Source organism: Galeopterus variegatus, unplaced genomic scaffold (assembly GCF_000696425.1).
Source record: "Galeopterus variegatus unplaced genomic scaffold, G_variegatus-3.0.2 Scaffold2924, whole genome shotgun sequence".
Lineage (NCBI taxonomy): Eukaryota > Metazoa > Chordata > Mammalia > Dermoptera > Cynocephalidae > Galeopterus > Galeopterus variegatus.
Window position 1 is genome coordinate 107,845 of NW_007729035.1, and position 26,002 is coordinate 133,846.

Genomic DNA, 26,002 nt, shown 5'->3' on the forward strand with positions numbered 1-26,002 from the left:
GAAGAACTCCTTAAGAAGGAATTGATAACTCTAGGAATAAGCTCTCTTCATATAATTGCTGCAAAGTTTGACAGCAAAGAGCCCCTCCTCCACCCTAGAGGAGCTAAACTTGATATCTGTGTTTGCTCTAGTTTTCCTGTAATCAAGTCATAGGCCCTTTCTTTTAGTCCCTTTCAGGCTGCTCTTTATCCGTCTTTTCCTTAGAGAAATAGACCTGTCACCCCTCCATTCCATTTAGCCCCTCCCGTCTTTCGGTCACTTAGCACCTTCCCTCCCTCGCCTTTCTCAATCAGTCCTAACGTGTTCCCTTTTTCTCAGGCTGGCCGGGCTCCTGCTCCTCCACTCCCTTCCCTCCTCCCCCTCCCCGTGCTCGCTCTTTCTCGTTCCCCTCCCCTCCCCCAGTCATGCCTCCCAGCGTGCTTCCCTTCCCCCGCCTCTTGGTCCCGCACCCTCCCTTCCCCCTGCCTCCTGCCTTGTGACACATCCCGGGTCCTCCCGGAGGCGGCAGCAGCGGCAGCAGCAGTAGCCAGCACCTCCACCGAAGCCGCAAGCCGCGGCCCCGCCACTGCTGCAGTCATGGCTGCTGATGGGGTGGACGAACGCTCGCCTCTGCTGTCAGCATCCCATTCGGGAGATGTCACTCCCACCGCCCCACCGTACTTGCAAGAAAGCAGCCCCAGAGGTAAGGCCGGCGTAGACCTTTCTACTTTGCAAGGAAAAGCCTAGAATGATAAAGACGTGGGAGCTCTAGCTTAGAGGTGGAGGCGAGGCTCTTACTTGGGCTGGGGGAGAAAGATGCTGACTGTGTCTTCCCGACAGAGCCTGCCTGCCAGATAGCGTCACCGCAGGGCTTTTTTTGTGGTGGTGATGGTGGTGTGTGTATTTCATTACTTCTTATTCCTGACATGAATTCTTGACATGAATTTCCCAGGCTGTGCGTTGCTGTTTCCAGAGCAGCCCTTAAGTGCAGCTGGGAGGTGGTGCAAATCTTTCACAATCATTCACAAATCCTTTCCCGTTGCTGAGAAACCAGAGTACTGCTCACCTTGGCATCTGTCCTTGAAAGGGCTTTAGCTTGAATAATATGCATTCTCCTACCATTCATCCCCCAGTGCTCTGTTCAATCAGGGAACTGCCTTACCGAAACGAATATAGTTAAGCAATATTCCTAATATGTCTGAGATTTCTGCCCTTTCTTGTTACTCCTACTTGTGAAGTATGTGTTAGCTTTAGTTGTGAATGGGGAAGAAGAACCTTACTTTTGATAGAAGATGGGATTTTTTAAAATGCATATCAGGATATAACTAAAATTAATTTCTACGAAGTAACCCAAGTTAATACTGCATATATTTCTATTTTTCTTCTCCGGATAGAATCAAAAAAGATTAGATAGCAATGAAGTCTGGAGAAGAGGGGAGGGTGGAGTTCTATTTACCAAACTATTTGATTTATGTGAAGATATTTGTTCTAAGCCTTTTCATTGATCACTATAGTAGAAATAAGGTGGAGTCAAGAGTTATAGAAAATGGAAGGCAAGACTTTATAAAACACCTGAAGGCAGTGAAAAGATTGGTCTGTGTGTGAGCAGAGTTAAAAACCAAAGGAAGCAAAAGTTAATTCTTTTGAAAATATGGGCAGGTCATGTTTCTTGCAACACAACTTTTTCGAAGTCCAGGTCTGGAATTGGAGCAGCTGTAGAGCAGGTTGAACTTGTCTAGTATTTAAAATTTCCATTTAACACATTATAACTTGAATATCAACTATCTAAATCCTAATCCACACTTAACAAGAAGCAGGACAAAAGAAAAAGATGTTTAGTTGTGAATAATTTAGTGTGATCAATGGCTTGAGAAATAAGGTACAAAATGGGACTAACCCATAGAAAATCCACGAGTCATGTTTGTTGGTCAGCATTAAATTTGTATCAGAGGACACCAGGTAGGGGAATTTCCTTTGATGGGCTAATTTGATATTAGTATTTTACCATTATCTAAATTGTGTGGTATAGAAGAGGCTTAACCACTCATTAAAGAATGTTACAACTTCATCAAGTCAGCCTTTTAAGACAAAGCATTTGACCATTTACTAAGAGATAGAGTTTGGATTTCAGTAACTGTCCTATAACCTATTTTCATGCCCTATGTCTTGTATTCATGTTTTTGTATTTTTAATCAATCAGTGGTTAAATTACTCCCCCAAAATGCTCATACTCAATGGACCTGCTTATAGACTTCTTTTTTATTTGCCATATATTTGTTTAACTTGATAAAACTCCTCAAACTACACAGTTAAGTACGAGTTCCAGTTCAGCCACTGAGAAAAAGTGGCTTCATTCTAGAAAACTTTTAACAACCGAAGAAATTCAATGATTTAGCAAAGAGCTCCGTTTGCCTTATGGTAGAATAAATTTTTCTTAACAAGTGATGGGACAGAGTAGATAATTAGAAACATTAACTTCATATGGCATAATATCTATGAAGCAAAAAGCAAAAATGAGAAGTAAAGGCATTTTATTTGCATTTTTGATAGAATATCTTTGATAAATAACAAATGAGCATCTTTATAAATATAATGAGTAATTCACAAGATCTAATTCTAGAAGACCACTGCTATCCACTCACTCATTTATAGGGCAGCACAGGGTGCCAGACACTGCTGTAGGTGAACAAGACTGACCAAAACCCATGCCATCATGGAGCCTATATTGTAGTTGGGAGAAAGAATAAGTAAACACCTAACTGAATTATTTCGGAAGGTAGGAAAAATATTCTATCATTAAACCAGATGATTATTATTTTTTTTTTTAAAAGATGACCGGTAAGGGGATCTTAACCCTTGATTTGGTGTTGTCAGCACCACGCCCAGCCAGTGAGCGAACTGGCCATCCCTATATGGGATCCGAATCCGGGGCCTTGGTGCCATCAGCACCGCACTTTCCCGAGTGAGCCACTGGGCCGGCCCTAAACCAGATGATTTTAGTAGTTGAAAACCATTAGAGTTGATAGTTGGAATTCAAAAGACCAGAAATAGAATATACTGTTTGATAATGAATGTTTATGATATCATTTATATCATTTGTAAGTTTATGAGTTTATGGTATCATTTATAATTACTCAGACTTTAATTTTTTTTAAAAAAAGACATTAAGAGCCATAACTAGTGAGTATTTTCTCCAGTCTATCTCTTTGCTCTTTGTGACACCTTCTAAAGAACAGGAATGTTAGTTCTCACCCCCAAATATTCCATTTCAGGTTGAAATTTGGTAGAGTGTTTATTTTTAGACAGGTTATTAATAATATAGTGGGAAGCAGTTAGTGCAATATTGTGAGTATGGTCTTAACACAAGAAGAATCATGTGTGGTCTGAGTAACAATCCACCTGGGTTTCTAAGTGGAATGCTTCTCGTGGTCTCCACCGTCAGTACTGGATTCTTGCATAGAGCAGGAAATCACCTCTTTCCTGATTACAATGCTTCATTTGGTACACTTGCCAGCTTCTGTTTAGGCATAGAAATTAAATCAAAGATAGTTTTAGGGTCACTTGCAAGGAGATTGGAAAAAATACAGCAAAACTTACACAGTTTAGATATATTAATTGATTCCTTTATATACCTGCTAATTTTGTAGATAGGATATGGCAAAAGAATATGACCTTTACACTTATAAGATTTCCTCTGTGAAAAGTGGTTTATGTTTGGGGTTGTCTAATTATCTATGCACCAAATATGGGAATGTGGTTATATATTTCACTATAATTCATAAAGAAAAAAATAATTTGTTAAACAGAGGCAAACAATTTACTTAGTTTATTTCTTTTGTTCATTCAGCAAATAAATATTTGAGTTACTAGCCAAGCCCTGTGGTTGGAGGACAAAAACAGACATTGCTCCTCCTCCAGTGCAGTGGGGGATATTGAGACATAAAGTACATAATTGCACAAACAATGCAAATGTGGTGGGGATGAGGACAGTGTTGGAAACATATACAGTGCCTTAAGAGTATAAGGTAAGATTTAACCTGGTTAGGGGAGCCAGGGAAGTCTATCCTGAGGCTTGATTGAGATCTGAAAGTTGAGCAGGAGTTAATTTGGCAAAAGGGGGATTGGAAGAACATTCCGGGCCAAATAAATAAATAAATAAATAAAAAGCTGTATGGGCAAAGCCCTAAGCAGGGTGGAATATGGCTAGTACAAAGAACTGAAGGAAGGCCAGTGTGGCTAAAGTGGAAACAGCAATAGGGAATGTGCTGCAACATGGGATTGGAGAGATAGGTGTGTTTGATATTCTCCAAAGGCTCTCTTCCCCTCCAAAGAACTATGTCTTCTGATATTCAAGCCCATGTGGTTCCTCCCCTTTAATCCAAGCTGACTCTGACTTAATTTTTACCTCTGGAATGAAGTAGGATAGGTTTTATAGCTTTTGTCTTGGTCTCTCATGAAGCACGCTCTGGGAAAAGTAACTTGTCATCTAAGAAGAAGAACACCCTGGGACTGCCATGCTGTGAGGAACCTGAAACTAGCTACATGGAGAGAAAGATGCCTGACCAACCCTCAGACATGTGAATGCAGAAGCTGTCTTGGATACCCAGACCAATTGAGCCTTCAGATGACTTCAGCCCTTGCCAAATTCTTACTACAACTGTATAAGAGACTCTACATGATAACCACTCAACTGAGGCTGAACAACCCATAGAATCATGAGCACCTATATTAATTTGTTGGTTTAAGCCACGAAGATTTTGGGTAATTTGTTTTGCAGCAACAGTTGACCAGAACAATGAATTTGAGTTAGTCCATCCAGAGCATTGTTGGTCATGTTGAGAAATTTTACCTTAAGCAAAGGGATGACCAGATTAGATCTTTTTTTCTTTTTAATCACTCTCTAGATTAGAGAGTGAATTAGAGGGTTAGCTAGCGAGAGTAGATGAGGATAGATGACTTGCTTGGCTGCTGTAATAATTCAGTAACATTTGGTGAACTATGGACTCAGGTGGTGTAGAGGCGGAGAGGAGGGATGAGGTTAAGGAGGTAGATTGAACAGAGTTTGATGATGGCTCACACGTGGGAGTGAGAGGAAGATGACAGGATATCTCCTAGAATTCAGGCTTACACAACTCGATGGTGTGATTACCTACACTAAGAGAACGAACATCAGAGGAGGACCAAATCTGGGGGAACACAGTTCATGAGCTTAGTTTTAGACATGGTGTATTTCAGATGCTTTCAAATATTTAAGAAGAGATGTGGCAATTGGATGTACAGGTGTAAGACTAAGAAATGAGACCTGGCTGAAAATATAAAACTATGCATTATTTGCATATTGGTGATAGCTAAATACTTGAGTGTAGATTCAAAGCTTCCCAGGGCCCCACCAGTGTGCCACGAGGTGTGCTGTGATGGAACACATGTGCACTAAGTTATTGATCAAAACCTTCGAGCCAGTGGCCTCCAGTTCTGAGTAGCAATGCAAATATTGTCATTTTCTCTGTCAATGTGAAACAGTTTGGGAAGCTCCACACGAGATCACCTTTAGAGAAAGAGTAACGTAAGAAGAGAGAGCTGGACAAAGCTCTGAAAAACTCCCATGTTTAATGACTAGATAGAAGATGAATCTAGCTGCCAGTGATGCTGGACAAAAGTCAGGAGATGATAGTGTCACAGAATCAAGGGGAAGAAAATACTCCAAGAAAGAAGTCATCAGACATGGCAAAAGCTGTGAGAAAGAGATAAGGACAAAAAAAATGTCTTTTGAACTTAGCATTGTGGAGGTCATTAGTGAACTTTGTGGTTTTTTACACATGTTTATATTCGAGCCTTGTTTGAAGAACTGAAGATACTCATTTCTATCTAATGTAATATTCTAATATACTTTTATTTTAATTGAAAAATTACCTTGAAACACTTTAATATCAATGAAGAGGTTAATATTCCTTGTTCTGAAACACAGTTAGTTTTTCTATGAAGCATAATTGTGTTTCAAAGGCACTGCCATATCCTTTTCTCTTTTGTTTCACTGTTTAAGACCATGTAAGGTTGAAATTGCTTGAGGACATTTTTTAGGGACTGGAAAAATAAGATAAATTGACTCCTGGTCTGAGAGATAAGTTACTTCATTTGTACTCTGTGCTTTCTTAGAAATCCTTCAGTAGGGCCGGCCCGGTGGCGCACTGCTACAGTGCACCGCTTGGGAGTGCGGCGGCGCTCCCGCCGAGGGTTCGGATCCCACATACAGACCGGTTCCCGCTCACTGGCTGAGCGAGGTGCGGGCGCAACACTGAGGGTTGCGATCCCGTTGCTGGTCCCGGTCCGGTACGGGCGCGACACTGAGGGTTGGGATCCGTTGCCAGACACGAAAAAAGACAAAAAAAGAAAAAAAAAATCCTTCAGTAAATAAAGTATATTTTTAAAAAGTGACCATCTATGTTCCATACCTGGAGAAATCTAAGGTTAGAGACAATGCCTTAGTTTAAGGTGGGGTAAAGTCTTAGTTCACTTAGAACTGTGTTCTACACTAGACTATACTTTTACTGAGTTAAAGTCCTTGAATATAATTTGGCAATCTTTTAAATTTCTGAATCTCCTTACATCCTTACAGAGTTTAAGTTTGGCTGAGGATTGGCAGGAAGAGATGATGCAGACCCAGGGATCCATACAACACCCACAACCCTGTAAGGTTAGATTAAATTCTCACTTTACTTGCCAAGGATTATGAAACCCACTGAAAGCCAGGATGTTACAATGAACAGCAAAAGATGTGGCATAAATGAGAGCAGCTTCCTGAAGCTCCCCCAAGGTCTCAGTCAGGTGTGCACCTGCTGTGTTACTGAGCAAACAGGTCTTGCTGAAAATGAGAAGCTTGATTTTGAGCTATGCTAATGCTAATGCTCCACTGAAGGAAATTTTGTTAAAACCAGTTGTTGAATCAAAATTTGCTTCACGGAAGCCACAACCTCATGAAGGGAAAAGAGAGGCCAAGCATTGGTGAAGTTCCTCTACTTTCAGCTTTCCAGTATGGTGGCAAGCCCATTTCCTATAAAAATCTTTTTCCATTATTCTGTAGGCATCAGGCTCCAGGATTCTTTTATTCTATTTTATAATGCACACATTTCCTTCTGACTCTCCCCCACATCTTTAAAATATTAATCAAGAAATGTATCATTTATTTAGTCATCCTTTCAAATATTTGACTGCCTGTTATTACAGATGTTGGGGAGCTTACATTCCAGTGAGAGATGCATACAGTAAACATTACAATTTCAGAGAGTGAAAAAAATAAAGCAGGGTGTGAAGATAGAGAGTAACTGTCCAGGTGGGGAGTGTTTCAAATGGATGCTCAGGAAAGACATTTCTGAGATAGCAATTGCTCTGAGACCTGAAAAATGAATCAGGATCAGCCACTGGAAGATTTAAGGAAAGAGTGTTCCAAGCAATGGGAACAGCAAGTATGACACTTGCTGTCTTAAAAACAAGGACAGTGGGTTAGAGCATGGTGACTTAGAGGAAGTATGGTAGAAGAGGTCAGAGGTATAACTTAGGTAAGACCAGGAGAGCTCTGTAGCCCGCTGTCAGGAGATGGGTTGTATTCTGAGGATAACAAGAAAGCATGGAGGGTTTGGAGCAAAAGAGAGACATGAAATGTTATCTTTTTAAGAAGGCCATCCTGGTTGATATGTAGAGAATGAATTATTGGGGAGAGAGACTAATGAATGAATTAGGAGGAGAGACATAAGACATGAGACTAAACAGGAGGACATTTGAGTGGAATAGGCAAAAGGTGATGGTGGGGTGAACTAGGGTAGAGGTGATGGAAGGACTGAGATGTGGTTGGATTCAGGACATATTTTAAACATAGAGCAGCAAAATTTGCTGATGGATTGAATCAGTTGAAAGAAAGGAGTCACAAATCTCCACAAATGACCCAAGGAACAAAGAAAAAGGTTGTGCGTTTATCTGAGATAGGCAAACAGGAGGAAGAGTTGGCCATGTATGTGGGAGGAGAAGAACAGTGGAAACCAATATTCTGTTAGAGATGTTGAGCTTAAAAAACCTTCAGTCATCATTCAATCAGAGACTTTAGGTAAGTAGGTGGATGTACAGGTCTGGAGTTTGAGAAGACATTGGGATTAGAGAGCAAATTTCTTTCAATAATTCATTTAAGTGTATAACACTTCCCTTATGATGCTCTTAACTTTCACTTTATTTCCAAGGGCTATATGAACTCTTTTCAGGAATATCAAACTTCTAGGGTAGAGCATTCTGTTAAAATTTTGCAAGATTTGGGCCGGCCCGTGGCTCACTCGGGAGAGTGCGGTGCTGATAACACCAAGGCCCTGGGTTCGGATCCCATATAGAGATGGCCGGTTCACTCACTGGGTGAGTGTGGTGCTGACAACACGAAGTCAAGGGTTAAGATCCCCTTACCGGTCATCTTTTAAAAAAAAAAAAAAAAATTTTGCAAGATTTGGGCCGGCCCGTGGCTCACTCGGGAGAGTGCGGTGCTGATAACACCAAGGCCCTGGGTTCGGATCCCATATAGAGATGGCCGGTTCACTCACTGGGTGAGTGTGGTGCTGACAACACCAAGTCAAGGGTTAAGATCCCCTTACCGGTCATCTTTTAAAAAAAAAAAAAAAAAAATTTTGCAAGATTTGCCAGATGGATACAGATGTTAATCAGATGGATACAGATGTTGGAAGGAGAATTAGTAAGATGAGTGTAACTATCTTGAAGGGCAATGAACAACTATCTGAGAAATGATCCAAATGGACACCCTAATCCTTCCATTTTGGGGAAAAGCAGACAAGCCTGGATACAGCTTTGTGCTCAGCTGTTTTATGTTTCATTTTCATAATGACTATGAGGTATTGAACAAACCGGGAATGACGTACCTTTAATACATCCTAAAAGGGATACATTCTTCCTGCTGTTTTTCATTCTTTTAAGAGGGCTCCTATGCTTTTTGGGGGAGGGGTGAGTGCAAAGCAGTTTGTGTTGCTTTCATACTTTTCTAGATATTTTTCCCCCAGTTGTTGTTGTAAAGTGAGCTTCTTTTCTTTAGTAAGAATTTTTTAAAAAATGTGAAAAAGAAGCAAAAAGCATAGCTCCTTTCCCTGGACTTCAGGTGAGTTTGTCAGGCATTGTGTGACTTTATAGTCTCAGAGATCTCTCCCTAGCTGTTGTTTGGCCTGGGAGACCTGAGGCTTGAGTTATTTCTTGTTTCTGCCAGCTACTATCTGTTTGACATTGAAATAGTTACTTTACATCTCAGGGCCTCAGTTTCCCACATTTGTAAAAGGAGTGGTATATTATGTTCCCTTTGGCTTTTATATTCAATGACACAGTTGTTCTTTGTAAGGAATCTGGATACACATAGGAAAATATATCTACAACTTTAAAATATAGGTGCTTGTTATCCTTTCTTACCTCTTTTACTTACAATGTCCCTCTTCACTTAAATTCCTATGTCTTCCAGTACCCTTTTGGAAATTAGAAAGATAGTATATTGAATAGTATATTAAAGAGTATTACATGACTCTTTTAGGGATCAGAAGCCCAACTAGCATGCAATGTTTTATTCCTCTGTAGAATGTATTTATATGTGCTACATAACTGGTAGGAAATTTTATTCTAAGCATGTATTTCTTAAGGCAATGGCAAACTCCTTCTTCCATATTTTGTTGAGATATTTATGCTTGGTAGATTCATAATATGGACTTTTAAAAAATGTACAAGAAAATCCCTACTTGTTTAACATTTGAACATGTGATATCTGCAGAGGAAGAATTTGAAACAATTTTAGTTTCAGAAATTAAATAAGTGCTGATTCAACATCCAGAGGAGAAACAATATATAGAAATGATAGTAGATTTATAGGGAGAAGATTTTCACAGATATTTCATAATATGTCATAGGAAAATTCTCAAATAAAAATTGATTTCTACTGTTGTATGGGTTCTACAAACTAATACAAAATTATGTTAAAATTTTCTAACAAAAGCATTGATGTGATGTGAAATATGTATTTGGTCTTTGTTCCTGTTTCCTGGCATACATTTGCTAAAATCCTCAGAATCTCTAAAGCAATGTCTTTTTGTATGCTAATACATTGACTGGGCTGGCAGCCCCCAAGTAGCTACAGAAGTCCAGGCTGGCCACCAGGAAGGCCAAGGCAGGATTAGAGGGTTGGAATGTTCAACCCTATCCTCTAAGCTGGGGGAAGGGAAAGGGGCTGAAGGTTGAGTTGATCACCAACAGCCAGTGATTTAATCAATCATACCTATTTAATAAAGCCTCCATAAAGACCCAAAAGAACCCAGGACTGGGTTCTGAGAGCTTCTGGTTAGAGAACACTTGTAAGTTCTTGGAGCATGGTGTGCCTGGGGAAGACATGGAAGTTCCACACCTCGTTCCCCACACCTCGCCCTATGCATCTCTTCATCTGTATCCTTTGAAATGTTCTTTATAATAAATGGGTACATGTAGGTGTTTTCCTGAGTACTGTGAGCTACTCTAGCAAACTAGTTGCACAAAAAGAGGGGGTCATTGTGACCCCAACTTGAAGCTGGGTGGTCAGAAGTTCTGGAGGCCTGGATTTGTGATTGGCATCTGAAGAGGGGGCAGTCTTGTGGGACTGAGTCCTCAACCTGTGGGATCTGATTTTATCTCCAGGTAGATAGTATCAGAATTGAACTGAATTAGAGGACACCCAGCTGGTGTCTGCTGCAGAATTGCTCAGTGTGTGGGTAACATGAACTCCCCCACACATTTGGTCACAGAAGTCTTCTGTGTTGATTGTTGCCAAGTAAGAGTATAGGAAAAACACTTTGGTTTGTTATTCCTATACACAGAAGTATTTTCCAAATTTATAGAATTCAGGGATTTGTTTTGGTTCTCTGTAAAGGATACTTTGCTGGGCTCAGAAAAGTAGTGTTTGGATTAGCTGCCATCCCCTAATGAGGACATAGGTCATTATTAAAACTATCAAATATGAGTGAATACAAGATGATCTAAGTAGAAGCCATATGGTCTTTTATGACCCTGTCTCAAAAGTCATATATAGCGTCTCTTCTGCCATGCTCTATTGGTCAACACAGTTATAAATCACCCGGGTTCAAGGTGAAGTTACATAGATTTCACCTCTCAGTGGGAGGAGTGCCACAGAATCTGTGGCATGTTGTAAAGCCAGCACTGTAAGCCATGCCATATCCACAGAATGAAATGCTATGTAGCGGAAAAAGAAACGAGGCAACTCTATATACTGTTATGAAAGGATTGCCTGGATATGCTGCAAAGTAACTGTAAAGCTACATGACTATGTCAGAATCCTGCTGACGTCACTGATTATCAGGCTCTTTTACCTGCCTGTAATCCTGCCGACTGGGCCAATTGCCCTGCTAGGGCTGGGTCTGGAGCTCACAGACCACTCAAGCCTGTTATCCAGACTGGGTCCTCAAACCCCTCACACACCAGGCTGGGTCACCAGACCCCTCACACACAGGTCTGTGAGCTAGGTAACTGGCAAACAGGTCCTTGGAAGCCATAGGTTGGAAAGGATGGCCGCACGGAGCAGACGCCTGAGGCAGACGCCAGCAAAGCCATGGCGCCGTGCATGTGTACCAACTCCCCCCCCCACACACACACACAATTTGTTTACTGAACCACCCGCAACTGGTCCTGAGGTGAGGGGAGCCTGATTAAATTATTCTATTTTCCCAACAATCCACCCCTTCAGTTTCCCTCACAGTACAATCTACAGGTTCAGAATTTTCCGGATGTTCCCTTAGGATAAATGACCCTTACATTCACATATTACACATTCCCTCCCAGTCCGAAAAGTCTTTAGCTTGTTGCAGCACCAACTCAAAAGTCCAAAGTCTCATCTGAAACTAAAGGCAAAACTCCTTTCAACCCTGAACCTGTAAAGATTCAAAAACAAATTTATCTACTTCCAAGATACAGTGGGACAGACATTGGGTACACATTCCCATTCCAGAAGGGAGGAACAGAAAGGAAAGACAGACCCCAAATAAATCCAAAACCCAAACAGGGCAAACGCTAAGCACACTGGGGCACCCAGAGCCCTAAAACATTGGGCAACCTTGCTCCTGGTGCCTGCATCTTTTCCAAGCTGGCGCTGCACACTGCCAGCAGCCCCATGGTTCTGGGCTCCTGGTGGCAGTCTCGCCATCCTGGATCCACTAGACATTTCCTCAGTGCGGGTTCTCTGTGGGGGCTCCGACCCCACCTTTCTGCTACACATTGCTCTGTAGATGTCCTCTGCAGTGGCTCCACCCCTGCAGCAGATTTCCACCTGAGTCCCCCAGCTTTTTCATACATCTTCCGAAATCTAGGTGGAGATTGCCATGCCTCCACTGCTCTCACAGACTTCTGGCCTGCAAACTTAACACAACGTGAACACCACCACGGTTTGTGGCTTTTGCTCTTCGGAGGTGCTGAGGCAGTATTACTCCAGCCAGAGTGGCTGGGATGCAGGGAGCAGTTTGCTGAGGGCAGCAGTGCCCCAGGTCTGTCCTACAGGATAACTCAGTCCTTCTAGGATGGGAGGGGTGCTCTCTCAAACTTCTCAAACACCTTTAGGGCCTGTGATGAGTGGGGTACCCATCCAGACTTCTCAAATACCTTTAGGGCTTTTTTCCCATTGTCCTGGTTTTTAGAATCTGGCTGCCTCACAGCCAAGATAATGTCTGTAGCAAACAGTTTATCTGCTTCACCCTTGCATTTTTCTCCTGCTCTCCACTTTTCTGCCTCATGGCCAGGCTGCAAATTTTCCAAATCTCTATGCTCTGCTTCCCTTTTATATTCTGGCTTTTGAATTACTTCAATCAGCTCGGCTTACACTGGCTACTCACTCAGGCTCAGGCAGTTCAGCAGCATTCACCCGCAGTTCAAACAGCTGCATTTTCCCAGTCCATCAAGGAGTGGCTGCCCTGCCCCTGTGCATATCTGTGGCTCTCCTGTAACCACTGCCACTGAGACAGGCGTATAGTAATGGAGACTATCTTTTCCACCTTTTCACTAGGTGAAAACATACTTGAAATTCTGCAGGAGTACCCATCCTTGGGTCATCTGTCCATCTGCATGTGGCACTCTTCTCTCAGGTTTATACAGCACTTGGCCAGCCATTGGGTTTAAGTGGTACCCACCAAGCCTTTTCCCTTCAGACAAACGCAACATGTGTTTACTATATCATCTCTAGAGCACGTTACACCATCCACCCCAGGTCCCACAGCTGCATCCAGCAGGGACTCTCCCTGTTTCTGCTGCTGTACTGTCTCAATTTCTTGTGCACAACAGGTCATGCCTGGAGATGCATGGTTTTCCCCAACTCACTACTGAGTTTGTCATCTTCCCTGGTGTGAGAGGCAGGAGTGGCCAGTCGCTGCACATCATCCTCCAGGATAATCGTCCTTGCTTCCAACAACTCTGCTTCCTGCTGCAAATCTCGATCAGTTTGCAGCATAGTAATCAGCACCCAGGCTTCGATCAGCAGAAAAGTGGCCACCACATGCTCAAGGACAGCCACATTTCCTCCCCATCCCAAGGAGTTTTGCATTGTATTACCTGGTCTGTGCTGCCTTGTAGTACAGTGTGCAGCAATCAGATCCTGGTCAACAGGAAAGTGGCCAATGGGCAGAGCATATTCACAAGTAGCCACATTTCCTCCTTCCAAGGGCTTTCAGTTCCTGTATCTGCTCAGAATCCTGTCGCAGACTATGACTATTGTAAAGCTACATGAGTATGTCGGAATCCTGCCGATGCCGCCAATTGTCAGGCTCTTTTACCTGCCCGTAATACTGCTGACTGGGCCAATTGCCCCACTAAGGCTGAGTCTGGAGCTCACAGACCCCTCAAGCCTGTTGTCCAGACTGAGTCACAAATCCTTCACACACCAGGCTGGGTCCCCAGACCACTCACATGCCAGGCTGGGTCACCAGACCCCTCACACACAGGTCTATGAGCTAGGTAACTGGCAAACAGGTCCTTGGAAGCCTTAGTTTGGAAAGCATGGCCACGCTGAGCAGTCACCTGAGGCAGATGCCAGCAAAGCCGCAGCGCCCACTCATGTACAACAACTCCACCCACCCCCACACACAGTTTGTTTACTGAACCACCCCCAATTGGCCCCGAGACGAGGGGAGCCTGATTATTCTATTTTCCCAACAGTAAGGAAAGCAAGGTGAACAGTGTATAAGGTACACTTGTTTTTGTGTAAGAAAGATGGAGGAAATGAGACTATGAATATGTGTATATTACCTGTACTAGCTTAAAGAAACACTGTAAAAATACATAAAAGAATAACATAAGTGGAAATCTCTGAAGTAGGACATGGTAGATGGGCATGAGGGTTGGAGTAACAATTCTGAGCATACACCTTTTTACATTATTTTGATTTTTGAGCCATTCAAATATATTTCTAATAAAAAATTCAATATATCAAAAAAATACATTATACTTTGGTCACATTGTGTTGTTTATCCTTTATTACTTCACTGAACACATTAACAAAAGCCATTTTTTAGACCTTGTCCCCACATCTCTACGCAGGTCCTTGTCATTGTACCTAAACATTTCATCATGTTTGATTTGGTCAGTTATTCCAGCCTGTCAAGATCTTAATAGGAAAAATCTTGTTTTAAGCTGGGAAACATCACTGTGTCTACATGCTTTTCCTAAGACCATACTCCTTGCCTCATACCAGTATCATTTATTAGCCATTTCTAGTCTTTTTCAGATAGAGGTTTATGTTTTACTTCCAACAGGTAGATGAGTAAGTAGGAAAAGGATTCTGGAAACTGTGACATTAAAATTTAACGTGCTGTTCCCTTTCTTTCATGCAGTCTTTTCTAACCTCTTTTGCTGGAAGATATATGTTCCCAAAGCAGTATGTCACATTTCCACTATATAAGTATTACAAATAAGTATTTTGTGTATGTGATCCTAGTGAGAGAGACAAGGAGGGAGATAGGATTCCTCTCTCTTTTATTTCTAACCCCTTGCATATGATCTAGGCACTCAACAAATAGCAGTCATATGAGTGAATCATAGACCTAGAAAACAAAAAAGGGTGGTGTGATGATGACAATGAAGTCACTTAGGGAGTGAAGGTTTTACAGGGAGCCCATGGAGGAATGTGAGAATAAAAGACAGAAGTGATCCAGTATTACACGTGGTCAGATCCCTTTCCTCATTAGAAATGTCCATGTGGCAAAGGAAGGAACTCCATGGCTGTAACTTCTGCTGGCTACCATGGGGAACTGCCATCTTAATGGCTCAACTTCTGTATTCCTTTAGCTATCTCTTTTGCTTGTTTGTTTGTTTTGTTTTCTGGTGGCTGGCTGGTGTACAATCTCTAGTTTAAAATTTTATTTTATAATTATTATTTTTAATTGACATAATAATTGTACATGTTTATGGAGTATAGTGTGTTATTTTGATTCATGTATAAAATGTGTAATGATCAAATCAAGGTAATTAGTATATCTGTCACCTCAATCATTTATCATTTCTTTGTGTTGGGAGCATTCAAAATCCTCTCTTCTAGCTGTTTGAAAATATAGCATCAATTGTTGTTGACTGTAGTCACCCTACTGTGCTGTAGAACACTAGAACATTCCTCCTGTAAATCTGTGTCTGTTAACCAACCTCTCCCTATGCCTCGTCCCCTCTACCCTTTCCAGCCTCTAGTAACTACTATTCTCCTTTCTACTAAAGTTGATCTCATAGCAATTTTTATATTTTGAAATGAAATTTGTTTAACCTATGTTTTAAAAATAAGTAAGCAGTAGAGTTTAAGGAACTTATTCACTAAGTATCTTTCACTACTTATTGTATGCCTGAAAAGTAAATATTTATTGTAAGAGGCTCATCAAACCCCATATTTGTATCTGATTTTGCTTAAATTTATGGTAAATATGTCCCAAATTCCAAAATTACTAAACTGTTGACCTTTCATATAAAATCTACTAATCCTAGGTGATTTTTAAAGATGGGGGAAATATTTCAAGTTAGAAAAAAATACAGAATGTAATGTCATAATTTATGTATTTTACCATCTAATTCTATCGAACTTTAGCAAATAAAACATTACAAATCCAGTTGAACTGTCTCCCCTTCCTGTATACTGAAGTCACTTTTTCCCTTCATATTCTCTCTTATCTAAAATATCTTCAAACAAATTTTGGGTTCAATTATATTTAAGTACCTTTTATAATTGTGATTTATGACTACTTGTAACCTGTACATTATCATTTAATGTGTATACCTATTTTTATCAAGGAGAGTCTTGCTTTCTCTTACAAAATATACAATTCTGTGGTATTTAGTAAAATGAGCTGTCTAGGAAGAAACACTTTAGTCATGTAGTCAAATGAGCTGTCCAGAAAGAGTGACAGAATAGGGATTCTTTGCCTCCTCATGCTACAGAAGGAGATTCTTAATTTCTAAACTAGTGTATTAATTTGTCCTGGAAACAATTTTTTTTTTCTGTACTACAAATGAGCATCTTAATTTTTGTAAACACCTGCTTTCTTGAAAGCAATATTGTAAATAAAGTAAGAATGGAGCCAGGCAAATAAGCAGTATAATATTACATAGATCGTGCCAGAAAAATTTACATTTCTTGAAATAGAAATAAACATAGTAATTGATAAAGTGGATTCTTCCTCAAGGCACCAGCCATCCTTTCAATAAAGGTGCTCTGGATCAGTGAACATGCTAAATGTCCTTATGGATCAAAATGTTCTAATATCTACTAACTTCCTTTTACAATAAGTGTACCTACCTTGTCTTTGGTGTTTAAGTGCAGCTATTTGACCTGTTGTTCCAGGATTCCATGATCCTCATTGAAATCAGGCAGTGCATCTTAATAAAATCATCTCATACTGTAGTGCCTGGTCACTGGAGAGAAACCACAGCAGGATCCACATGCTTCTCTAAATAGCGTGTGTATCGATGCCTTAACGAATGGAGTATGCTCTGGGCCATCTCACGGGATGTAGTAGGGTGTGGGTATGTAGGTTTCATATAATAAATCTGCTCTAACATTTCTACCTTCCTAAGCCTTTGATGGCTTCTTCTGTGTCATGCTAGGAAGGTTCTGGCATCTCAATTTCATTAAATGTAAGACCAAGTCTCATCAACCTACAAGTAAACTCTTAGAGCCACTTCTCACTTTAAACCAAACATTGATCCAGAAAATCTGGCTCAGTTCAGTATCATTTTCCATCCTCTTTGGTGTAAGACTTTTAGGATACACTCCCACAGATATTCTCTAGGTTTCTGACAATATGTATTACCAAAATCTTTCAATTCCCTTGATGTGTAATATTTCTCTTCCTGAATTAGACTTTGTATTTGTCCTCCTAGAGCATGTTGACATTTGACCCATGTTATCGGTCTTAGTTTGAGGGTGGATCTTACGGAGACTGGCTGCCCCATTGTAATGCAGCAATCTCAGGTGAAGTAATTACAGAGTTTTCCAGCAAGAGAAGGCTTGTCTCCTCAGATGCAAGAGGGAAAGCCATCTTCCACTTGCAGTGGAGGCTCAGAGTGACTCAGGGGTTTAAGATTCTTCTTAGCTCTGTTTGGATGTAATCAGATGGCCTCAATCTAAGTTTCAGAGTTCCACTCCTTTGCAATCAATGTCCTAACTTTCAGTGAGAGAGTTGATAGGGCTGCAGATTCACCTGATGCTATAATTTTGCAATCCGCACAATTAAATTTTGAGTTTGATGTCCAGTAATATAATTGCTTTGTTAATTAGAAATAAATGATACTTTTAAGACTGTGATAGAAGTTCTATGGTTCTCTAACCGTTACTTGAACTGAGTGTTTAAAGACTTGATCTTCTGGTTTTCTTTCTGTAATGGTCCAGTGTATTAATGAGAATCCATCCACATCACAGTCCATATAGTAATTATCACTGTCAAGTAACAATGATATAATGTATAATGTATCATTACAATATACACAGTATGATAATCAAGTGAAGGAGCCACAAACATCACAGTCTACCTTGGGATAATCTGAGCCATCCCATTTCCACTGGTAAGGAGCTCAGCACAGCATTTAAGCTTAAGTTGACCAAAACCACTTCTCTAATTCTACCTTTGAGTGTGTGTTTCCTGGAATCACTTTCTGGTAAGAGTTTCAGTATCTGTTAGGACCTGGTCAGAAGACAGAAAACACACAATAGAATTTAATAGAAGCAATTGCTAACTAGGTATAAAGTTGACTAGGTAACTGCAAGGTAAACATATTACACTAAGATATCGAGGCTGAAGCAGGAAGCAGCTACCACCACTAGGGCTGAGAGAACAAAGACAAAATTAGAATATTAAAACTTGGTGATGTAGAGGAGGGTTCCTGCAGTACTGAAACATCACTTCTGAAGAAGAGGCACTGGCAAGTTGGTGCTGGTGTCTCTGAACTCTGGGGAAAGGGCACTGGCTGGCTGAGGTCTTCTCTGAGGGGAGAGGGAGGACACAATGAAATACTACTCCTGGGGTGACGTTCAGAGAAACAGCAAGCAGATTGGAAGCTCACAGGAAGCAAACAGGTAACAAACAGAAGGAACAAGGCCCTTCTTCCTCCCCTAGCCTTGAAGGCTTCCTCTGTCACCTCCTATTAACAGAGCATAACCTGGAGCTGGAATCTGCTGGCAAAACCAAAATGGTCTGTAGAATTCCAGCTCCAACATCACAAAGCAGAGTAGAGAAGGGTGGATTTGGAGCTGAGGGTCAGTAAACTGATAACTAGCACTTTGACCTTCCAATCGCATTTCTGGCAGATGGATCCTTGTGAGAGCGACGTGGTTCTGGGAGAACCCAAGAGTCTCCTAGAATAGTTTTATTTCTTTGGATTCAGCGAAGGAGAGGAACAGAAAGTGGTCTTCCCTTTTCTCTGTGTTGAACTGAACTAGAGAGGTTTGACACTAAAAGCAGCTATCCCACAGTGGCCAAGCTCAGTCTGTCCCTAACCCACACTCTCTACAAAGATTCTCAGAGAAAATAAATACCTGTAATGAAAATTGGAGAGGAAAAAAACCAGGTTTTCTTCACAGGCTGCTCCTTTATATTGTTCTTGCTCCTCCTATAATTGTTGTATCTTAAAATATCTCTCATTTTAATCTGATGTCATTTTTCAATTTCAATATGTCTTTGTCAAGGATCTGAAGCGTTGAATATAAAGAGTATGTTACTGACGTAAGTGAATTAAACTGACAAATATTGCCATTGGGAAGAGAATTAGAAAGGAATAACTGAGGTAATTAAAGGTCAGAGCAATCCCGCAAAACAATTTCAATCTTCAAAATGCTGGAGGATATATCCAGGAAAATATGATGTATGGATTAATATACCAGGATGAATTAGCAAGGCAGAGAGGTTGTTTGGCATAAAATAGGTTGATGTTTGTGATGGGAAAATGTAATCTGATTGCTTGTGGGTTTACAGAATAATAATGGTTCCTTTTGAGTGTTTCAGGAAGAACATTATGTATGCCGTGTGATCCATATGCTTTCTTACTGTTTCTTTTATGAGTCTTAGTTTTTCTGTCAAGTTTTTATTATCATGAAATGATTCTTTTAACATACTCTGTTCAATTTTTCATTTTCCCTGAATCTTCCTTCTTCTCCTAAACCCTTTAACCCAGATCTAATTCTCCAGAAATCTTCATTATGAGATTCTTGCCTGTTTTTACAGAATCTCTTCATTGATCCTTACATCTTTTCTCTGTATTAAATCATTTATTAAGGGAGGCAGTTGTTACCATGGAGAAATCTCTGGGACAGGAGTCAGCTCTTGACTATGCTGAAGTTCTATTTAACCCTTATAACCCTTTAAAAGTCAGAATCTCTGGGCTTCAGTTTTCTGCTCTGTAAAATGAAGAAATTAGACAATATAATTCCTAAGATTGCTTGAATTTCTAACATTGTGCAATTCTGGAGTTTTGAGGGAGTTTTTTTAGGATTAAGGACTACTAGCTTAACAAATACTGCTCACATGGATGAAAAAAGATATTTAATTTAGGCAGACTCCATAATAAACATAACCATTGTTTAAATACCAAGTTCTTCCAAATAAATAAATTCTATGAAGAATTTTTGTGATTCTTAATATCTGATTATCCCAAGTTCTGAGATTGCAGTGAACTTTCTATCTAGTGCAGAAATTTAAAATAGTACAAAAGTGGTGATCTGTTGACTGTTTAAAAGTAAAAAGAGACAAAATGAGCAAATTTAAGTTGCTAACTATTATAGGCTTACTAACTGTGGAATTTTTGGAATTACAAGTCCCTTATAGGAGGAAATAGAACTATAGGTGAAGGTTCCCTTGTGGTAAAATCTGAGTGATAGGGAGAGGCCAAAGGTATGATAAATATCTCTAAATCAACTTAGGGCTGAAGTAATGGACAGAAAAACTGAAATGAAAAGCCTGAAAGCTCTGTTTAGTGGAGCAATTAGGCTATAACATCTGTCATCCTATTGATCTTTTGGATTGATTCCATTTATCTGGTGGGCCAGGGTATTCTATATAGAATCTATATAGAAGAAAGCCTTTTTTTTTTTTTTTCCTTCTTTTTTTTCCCAGTCAAGCTGCACTCCCCCTCTAGGACCCTGGCTACTCTGCAAGGAGAGTAGTGGCAGTATAGTTAGTGTTATTTTTCCAAGAGAATAGATGTGTCTGATAAATTTCAGTGATCCACTCTTTCATTGATTCATTCAACCATTCGATAAATATTTAGTAAGCATCTAAATATCATAAAACAGTCGCTATGACAAGTGCTGGTGAACCAGACATGAACCAGCCAGATATGTCCCTGGCCTCATGGAGCTTATACTCTCTCCCATTTGAGATTTCTAATCCTCACTGGTTGCTCTGTTCCCTTCCCTCTACTTTTCAGGCCTCCAAAAAAGTAGATTCAGGCACATTTTTGTCATTAAAGCCTTTTCCTTTTTAAAAGATTAAAAATTATGGAGTGCAAATTGTTGTTGAAAAATTCACAGGGTTTTGTCGGCTTTGATGCACTTTAAAAGATTAAGATCACCCACTGAAATTTTCTTAGGAGATTCCTTTGAGCAAAGCTTTTGCTTGTTGGAATGGATGGGTTTCAGTGTCCTTTTGTGTAGTTGCAATGTGTCACCTTATCCCCTTACCCCCAGTGTGCTTGTTTTTTTTAATTGTTTTGTCTTTGAATTTCTTGTCTATCATTTTGAGTAAGACTGAGACATGGGATTATTGGAGAACTACTTCAAGTTACTTGGTAACTCAAGTGAAAGGCAAGAGAGGAAATCAATTTTAATTGATAATGCTATTGCGAATAATTATTAAAAATATTCACTATTATACACCAGGCAGTGTATCTTGAATTTCTAGTGAAGTATGTATTCTTTTTCCCAGAATAATGCCTTCTTTATTGAAACATTGTAAAGTAATCTACAGACTGCAAGTTCTTAAATGTATTGTTGACTCGTTTTTTTTTTAATTGTTTTTGCCTCCTTGAATACATTACAGGTCACTGTAGATCAACTGCAAATTCCTTCAAGATTTAAAGCTATTTTTATAATTTAACAGATGCATAGCTTCTTTTCAAGATCAATATTTGCCAGTGTTGTAGTATAAGCTTCCCAGAAATGTGAGCATACTGTCATTTCAAAGTGGCCTCTTTCAAAGCTTTCACTGCTGCAGAAATCCAGCTTATTATGAATCATTTGAATAAACAGCACTTGTTGCTAATCTTTGGCAGTCTGAAAAAAAACTATGTGTTAAACCCCAAGGATGCCAGGTGGTAATACATAGATTTTAAACATACCATAATGTGTTATGTTCTCATTCTTCTAAAAATATCACAAAGTTCAAAATCTAATACAGTAGATAGAAAACCTCTGTTTCAAACATAGCTCTTTCCATGATTGTGATTGTATTTTATAGTGTTGTAGAAGCCTCTTGAGATATTTCTCTTTGGCGGTGCTTCAATCATGTGTTAGGGTGTGGCCCTTTCTAAATCTCAAAGAGTACGTTATCTTGAAAGGGCCTTCTATGCCTATAATTGAGATAGCTGCAGAAAAAGGTTAGGCGGTCCCCTGTAGGAATCCTATTCTGGAGTAGTATACCAGGATTCCTTTTGTCAGACTTTCATAACAAATAATAACACTTCTGGCAGATGAATGCTTGGTTCTGAAACTGGGCCTCCATCCTTTATCCCCTTAGTAAACCTTAGGACTCTCAAAAAAAGCAGTTTGATGGAATCAACTAAATGTCCATCAGTGGATGAATGGTTTTAAAAAATGTGGTATATACACAATGGGATACTATTCAGCTATAAAAGAACAAAATCCTATTGTTTGCAGCAACATGGATAGAACTGTAGACCATTATGTTAAGTGAAGTAAACCAGGTACAGAAAGACAAATACCTCATAATCTCATTCATATATGGAATCTACAATAAATAAACAAATTAATTAATTAATTAAGTGGTTCTTACAGAAATAGAGAATAGAATAATGGCTACCAGAGGGGTGGGAAGAGATGGGGTGGGGGGTTCAAGAAGAAGCGTATTAACAGGTACAAAGTTATAGGTAGATAGGAAGAGTAAATTCTGGTGTTAGAAGCTGTCTATAGCTAATAATATGGTATTGTATATTTCTGAATAGGTAGAAAAAAGGATCTTAAATATAATCACCACAAGGAAAAGATAAATGTTTAGGTGATGGATATGCTGTGTACCATAAGTGAATCATTGTACAGTGTATTAGTGATTTGAAACAACACACTATAACTCACAAATATGTACAATTAAAAAAATATGTGAGTGTCTTTGCATTATGGAAATTTTCAAACACACAAAAGCAGTAAAAGCAATATGGCCTTCTGTGTCATTATCTTCATAAGAAATCAACATTTTGCTATTCTTCTATTTCCCCATTCTTTGTTGTTTTTGTTGTTTTGGGGTATTTAATTCCGGAGATCATATTTTTTTTTTTTTACCCATAAACAGTTTAGTGTGTTTCTTAGGTTTTTTACTGTTAAGTAAAAATTTGACACTAAAAGTTGTTAAATTTATTTCTGTTTCGTTTCTGAATTAGCATGGTTCCCATCTTTGTTTCGTGCTGGTAAGCTTAGTTTTCCAAGGTTCATTTTTGTCTCTCCTTGACTGCTTCCCAAACCTTATTTTATTCTAGTCATAGCCAGCAGTCCAGTATAAAGAGAGAGCATGGCAGCTGCAAAATTTATGTGTATGCATAAGTGATTCTAAAACTTTAGTTTCACTGACTGTTTCTGTTTCTTGGTAGTCAGATCACTAGTGTTAAGTGTAGCAGAAATCAGTACTGTCCTATCATAGGCTCTATGAATTTACGCATAGGAATGGAATGGGTATTTTGAGTATAGGTTAGTAAAAGGAAACTGGGTCATTGGGAAGACCTAGGCAAACATGATTTAGATTTTTTCAGAGTTAAGAATTATTCTACTCGACAAGATAGTCCCATGTGTGTTTATGTTCTGAAACTAGGATAAGTAGGCTAACTTTGAAAACATAAATACAAGAATGGGGGAAATTTTTGATAGTTTCTACTTCACTTCTATTGCTTATATGCTCAAACCAGCCATAATAATTTCTCTGAACTCTGATTCAGCGACTAATATCTTTTCAGCGGAACTCCCACCTCCGTATACAGCCATTGCCAGTCCAGATGCCAGTGGTATTCCAGTAATAAACTGCCGTGTGTGCCAATCTCTAATCAATTTGGATGGCAAGCTTCACCAGCATGTCGTTAAGTGCACGGTTTGCAATGAAGCTACAGTAAGTGGAGATTTCCATTAATAAAAGCATAAATTGTTATCTGACATCTTACTCCTAAAGGAACTATTTCAATAATGTTACTTAAAAGTAGATGTGGGCCGGATACAAATATGGCAACCTTTTTCTTCCTTCCTTTCTTCTGTCTGCCTCTCTTTTATCATACAATGATGCCTCATATGTTTAAAGCTAACCTCATTAAGAAACTTTCATGGTGAATTTAAATATATATGCCATTTGGCTCTTCACTTTCTAAAACAAGACTGACCATGGCAGTTATTTATAATTATCTTCAGTATCTATTCGTATCACAAGTAAATTCATTTTGGTTTTCACTAAAATAAAAATACACTAAACTTCACTACAAATGTAGACTTTGTCCTTATTATGTGGGAAACTATTTAAACTTGGTTTGTGTCTGTAGGATGTCAGTTTTGTTTTTCTGGCTTTTGTGATTACGCAGTTATTATTGACATCTGTGCCAAAGTGTTTACAAATAGCTAACCATTTACTTGATATTAATTTAAAGAAATGGTAAAACAAATTGAAGGGCACTTTTTTTACTGAACTTTGGGAAGAGCAACTAAATTTTAAGCAAAATTTTTATAGTTTCAAGTAATAAACTAGTAAAGCATATACTAGTTTGGATGAAATATGTTTCTACTTTCATAGTTAAGCTTTATTTTTAAAATTTCCATCTCTGTCAAACTCAGTAATTACATATTAATTTAGTTTAATTTTTAAATTTAATTATTTTCTTTAGAAAAATCTTTAAAAAGTTAGCCAGTGATCATTGTGTTTCTAAGAACTATAAAACATGGATATTGTGCTTTATATGTTTTATAGAAAAGTTGTAAAATGAAACTTTAACTCATGAAGCAATATATTTCACTATAAATATTTTCTTTTTTCTGTAAGGAACATCATTTGGAGAAGAACTTTATTGTATAAATAACTGAGACCTACAAAAGCAACTATTTCTTTATAAACTGAACATTGACTAGTGAATTTAATTAGCATTAAATTCTTTAGGGTTCTTTGCACAGTTGGCAAGCTAAAAAGAATTGTTCAACATAAATAGCAATTAAAAAATAAACAAAGAAACAAACAAAAAAATCAGTGCCTTAAAGGTTCCCTTAGATTTGACATTAGTGTTAATTTCTTCTCCTATTCCTTCACCCATACCAACTTTTGTTCTCTAATGAATAGGAAAAAAAGAGTTTTAAAGTTTTATATTTGCACTTGGAAATAAATGGAGAAAGCTTGGTCTTTTATGCAGGAATCTCATAGTCCCTGTGAATTTAGCAAACAGGGTCAATCTGACTACTTAGAAGTGATGAGTACAAATGGGATCAATGGGATTTGGCTATAAAAAAACTACTTCTGGACATAAGAGTAATTAGGCTGAAATTTTTACATAATTACTGCCCCTGTGGGGTAAAGAAATGTAAATAATTGTGAAGGCTCTAGAAAAAACTGAATGATTTCTAGTTAGATTGCCTGTGTGGAATCAGTAACATTAGAGAGAAGGAAAAAGTGAAAAAAAGTCTTTTAGGAGTGCCTTAGCATATAACTTGCTAATGTTTAAAGTGTAACTTGATCTTAAAATTATGAATGAAGAAGTGTTAGGCAACTAGGAGCTTCTCTGAAGAAATTCTAAGTTAAGAACATCAGATTTAATGGACTGGGGTCCAACAGAGCAGTTCCCTTATGTGCACTGTCACTGCCCCCTGCTCGGTTTTACTGAGATTCATTCCCCTCATGACACCTAAAATGGGTTATCAGTGTGTCTATCCTCCTGGGCAGCCACTTTGATAGGAATCTGATATACCTGTGGAGATTTAAAAACAAAGCAAAACAAAACAAAAATGAGATTAATAAAAGTCTTTTTTATTTCAGTAGATAGAATCAGTAAGGGAAGTAAGGGACGTGCGTATGTGTGCGTGTGTGTGTGTGTGTGTGTGTGAGAGAGAGAGAGAATGAATATGGGAAATATTAGCAAGACTTGAAGGATACAAAATTTAAGGTTAAAAAAGAAATGATTTCTACGAAGAGTAAATAGAAAATTTGAGAAGTCCTAGAAAAAGAGTGGTGCTAGTAGACAGTGTAACTGATTAGAAGCCTGAGGTATGGAAGATGACAGACTGGGGTTTGGCTCCTAGCTCTGCCACTTAGTAGTGCTATAT

General features: G+C 39.1%; 1 protein-coding gene across 1 annotated transcript in view; it reads left to right on the forward strand.

Annotated features, from left to right (window-relative positions):
- The first annotated feature begins 515 nt into the window (after window positions 1–515).
- Window positions 516–26,002, forward strand: part of TMEM55A (transmembrane protein 55A) — a 50,659-nt gene continuing 25,172 nt past the window's right edge. The window contains exons 1-2 of the mRNA XM_008583472.1: window positions 516–682; window positions 23,671–23,819. Coding sequence (XP_008581694.1) covers window positions 577–682; window positions 23,671–23,819 — 255 coding nt within the window. The 5' untranslated portion in view covers window positions 516–576. The remainder of the gene's footprint in view (window positions 683–23,670; window positions 23,820–26,002) is intronic.